At 27.7% G+C, this 4,320-nt stretch overlaps 1 protein-coding gene across 1 annotated transcript in view; it reads left to right on the top strand.

Moving 5' to 3' along the window:
* Positions 1-175: 175 nt before the first annotated feature.
* The window catches only part of LOC111642258 (pre-mRNA-splicing factor CWC22 homolog), a 26,565-nt gene continuing 22,420 nt past the window's right edge, over positions 176-4,320 (top strand). The window contains exons 1-2 of the mRNA XM_023388578.1: positions 176-355; positions 1,800-1,928. Coding sequence (XP_023244346.1) covers positions 195-355; positions 1,800-1,928 — 290 coding nt within the window. The 5' untranslated portion in view covers positions 176-194. The remainder of the gene's footprint in view (positions 356-1,799; positions 1,929-4,320) is intronic.

The following is a 4,320-nucleotide window of genomic DNA, read 5'->3' as shown; positions in this document are numbered from 1 at the left end:
ATATTTTTACTAAAGCTGGGGGAGCATATATCCCTCCTACAAAATTGAGGAGGATGCAGGGACAAATTTGTGATAAATCTAGGTACTAATTTTTAGTTTGATTACATTGCTGTTACTTACTCATTTACTAGTTTGAAATTTATAGCTAATTAGATTTTAATGCATATTAAATATTAAAATTTTTTCAGAGAACAATGGATAGAAAGCGTTCTCGCAGCCGCACAAATACTAAGGATGATGACGATAACCAGAGAGATAAAAAGACCATAGAATATATTTTTACTAAAGCTGGGGGAGCATATATCCCTCCTACAAAATTGAGGAGGATGCAGGGACAAATTTGTGATAAATCTAGGTACTAATTTTTAACAACTGAAAAATTTAATTTTCTGTAATAACTTATAACTTGTATTGCCACAGTCTAAAAACATTAGACAATGTTATAAAATTTCCTGTTTCAAATACAATGGATACATGTTAAATATGATTAGTTAGAATATATATCAATATTTTTAACATCATAAAATTTTGTTCAAACTGAATATATTCTGATTGATTGCTTTGAGTAAAGATTGCCATGAACTGAAAACGTGTTTTATTTAAATATTTTGCTAGGAATAAAGCTCATATTTACCATTATATTTAAATTTACCATTGTTTTTAATAATGTATAATAAATTAAAGCAGGTATATCTTAAAATTCAGGTTTATTTTAAATAATAATTTTTTAAAAACTTCATTATATTGTTAAATAAAAATAGATTTTAATAATTGAAAATATTTATTTCTTCTATAAAATATGTATGATGTATCATTAACAGTTTGGATTGAATAGAAAGATTGATATATCAATTGACTTTTTAGTATTTCCAACATTCTGAGAAACATTCCTTATACTTTAAATTCATTGGATCAGTCATTCTCAAGATCATTCTCACATTATTGTACAGTACATCAGTCAATTCTGTTCATATTTATTTTATGAAATGCAGCAGATTTCATTTTTAAGAATTGGCAGTTTATTGTAAATTTTTCACTGTTTAATATTTATTAATAATAATCTTTTATTGAACAAGTAGGTACAGTAGCTTATACTTAATTAACTGGTGAACAGTTGTCATCATTAAATTACTAGAACTCTTGCACTATTTGTTAAAATTTAAAATTTTTCTTACATGGTTATAAAGACTACATAAAATATTGCAGCAAAAGAAAAACTGTAGGCAAACAAAATGTTTTCTGGATTATTGAGTGGCTTATTGTAACTTGTCAGCTAACTAGACAGAAGTTTTTTTAAATCGAATGTGATTTTTAACAAGTCGTTACCTCCATTTTTAAAAGGCCAGTTTCAAGATAGGAAGCTTTAAACTAAATTGCAAAATTATTATAAGTTTAAAACTACTACTTTATAATTACAGATAATACATTTTTACTAATTACAAACTGTGCCCATAAACTTTAGCACATTGAAAAGAAAAAATATTTTTATTTTAGTATTTGTTAATAATTTGTATACTTACCAGTTTAGATTATAATTTTCATATAGAACATTTTAACTATAATTTTATTTTGTATGACTATTATACTATAATATGCTTCTTATCTAGCTTGTGAGCACTATGTTGGCCTTTTTATTCCTAGACTTATTACACCATCTAATGTACTGTGTAATAAGTCTACAAATGTAGAGGCCAACATAGTGCTCACAAGTATATTGTATGACTATCATATGTGAAATATATAAGTAAATAATTACAGAAAAATATGTATTGATACAAGTTGTTATTTTTTTTGTTTAGTGAGAGTTATCAGAAGATAGCCTGGGAAGCTTTGAAGAAAAGTATAAATGGTTTCATCAACAAAGTAAATGTTTCAAATTTGAAAGTTATTATAACTGAATTATTCAAAGAAAATCTGGTTAGAGGAAGGTATGATAATTATTTTTGTAATATCTAATTATCATTAGTAGCTATAATCTTAGATTTAGGATATGCATTTTGATACTGATTCACAGGATGTGATTATAAACAAATTAAAAATAATAACCTACAATATATGTTTGTTAATAAAATAAAAAATTAACAGCTTACAAGATTTTGCCAGTTTTTAAATTTGTTTTAATTTACACTGTTAGTTATAAAACAATGATCAAAATTATACACTGAATCAATCTTCATTAAGGATTTTGCATAATTTAAAAATATTATTAATTTAAGATGCATTTATAATAGTATGTGGAAAAAGTGTTCTATATAAAATCAGATGGAAGTTGTAAATTTCATAAAAGTTTGACTTATAGACATTTAAATATATTCTATAAGAATATTCAATAATTTATTTGTAATTAACATTAAGCTGCTTAAAATTTCATACAGTGATATTTAAAGAAAGTAAACTTATTTTATTATAGAGAGGATTATTTTAAAATTTTTAATATGTTATTTCAGATCTGTAATGAACTATATACAGGGTTCCTACACACCTGGAAAGTCAGAAATTTTCATTAGTATTCAGAAAATTTCGTGGAAAGTCAGGGAATTTGACAAAAATTGTTAAAAACCTGGAAAAGTTGGGGAATTTGCCTCTTTGGCTGCCTTGTTGATATTTTTTGCTCACAATAAGGCAGACCATCTGCAGGCAGCGAGAAGTAATGTGGTAGGTACAATGCAACTTATGGAAAGGCATGCAGAATATTTTCAGGACCCAAAATTTCCCCAAAAATTATTGCACACAAACTTAAATCATAATTTATGAACCAATTAATAATTATTATTACATAGTTTGGAAAATTAAAATTAAATCATACATATAAGCAATACTAAGCTGATAAGTTAACATAAATATTTTAGATTAGAAGAATGCTTTAATTTAAGCACATGTTTTCATCATCCTAGGATAGCATATACAATTATAAACTTGATGCAATATGTTGATTAATAGGAGTAAAATTGAATTCAGTACCGTAAATTATTGTTTTTATTCTTAGTACAGACAGTAATTAATAGACTTTTTGACATCCAAAAATACAAAATTTCTTTATAATGATGATCTCAAAATGAATTTTTATGTCAAGGCTCAAAAATTTCAGTTAAGTATGAACTCCAAGTGATAAACATTAAAAAATATTGTAAAAGAAAATTTTCATATTATTGGAATTAGTCTTTTCCCACCATAACCGTTTTCTCTAACTTCTAGAACACTTCTTTACATTATTTAAGTTAAATTATTTTAACTGAAGGTAATAAGAAAAATTACATACGTTTACAATTTAAATAATTTCATTAAAACATTATAATTTTTTGAAATTACTTAAAATTTTAAAGTAACACAAGTTGGATCTGAGACATGGTTGTTATTACTGGTTTCCTTATGTGCTTAGTCTCATCAATGTCTTAGTGCAGTGGTGGCCAACAGTTTTTGCCCCCGGGCTGAATTGGAAAGAGAATTTTCTTCACGGGCCGAACCAGAGGCTGCCCTAGGAAGATTTTGAGGTGGTGCAAGATCTCATTGTGGTGTCACCCTGTAGAGACTAAATTGTATATAGAGATTACAGATACATTTTTCACATTATCATGCTTTATCAACATTCTATGCTGTACTTAAGAGATTTGTAATGGAGGGTTAACTCTAACTGGACAGCGAGTTGTTGGCCTTTTTTTTTTTTTTTAGGCGTTAGAACTTTCACCAATCTATTCTGACTTAAGTAGCTAATATTGAAAGATTAATTGCAGGCCACATAAATCCATTACACAGGCCACATCTGGCCCACGGGCCATATGTTGGCCATGCCTGTCTTAGTGGATAAAGTTTTTCAGGTTTTCTTCACAAATCTAACACCTAAAGAGTTAGTTTCCTGTAGAAAGCCTTTCTGGAGGCATTCCTCCTTGCAAGATTTCCAGGTGTTGCATTGCCTTCTTCCAGAAAGCTATCCATTCTGAGATACTTAATTGATTTCTTTATTTGACATCTTTGAAAGCATCATTCAAAATCACTTAAAATTTTTGAACAGTGTGTAGTGCTGAATAGTAGAAATTTTCATGTGCAAATGGTTGAGGTAATTTCGGGTAGAGTGCATTGTAAAATGCCAGGGAATCAAACTAAGTTCCAAATATAATATATTGCAGTATCAATTGTCATTTGTAAATTTTCACACAGCTGTATTAATTATGCAGTACAGTGGGTGAACGGTTAACGAACACAATCCCTTCCAAGACTTTGTTCTCTATCCGAATTGTTCCTTAACCGATTATCTATTTACCATAGGTTTTTATGGAAATATGATTAATTCGTTCTGAAGACTTCCAAAAATAAAAAATATAT

Source organism: Centruroides sculpturatus, unplaced genomic scaffold, assembly GCF_000671375.1.
Source record: "Centruroides sculpturatus isolate CEXI.00-Female unplaced genomic scaffold, Cexi_2.0 scaffold1635, whole genome shotgun sequence".
In the NCBI taxonomy this organism is placed as follows: Eukaryota; Metazoa; Arthropoda; class Arachnida; order Scorpiones; family Buthidae; genus Centruroides; species Centruroides sculpturatus.
This window is presented reverse-complemented; position numbering and strand designations above follow the sequence as displayed.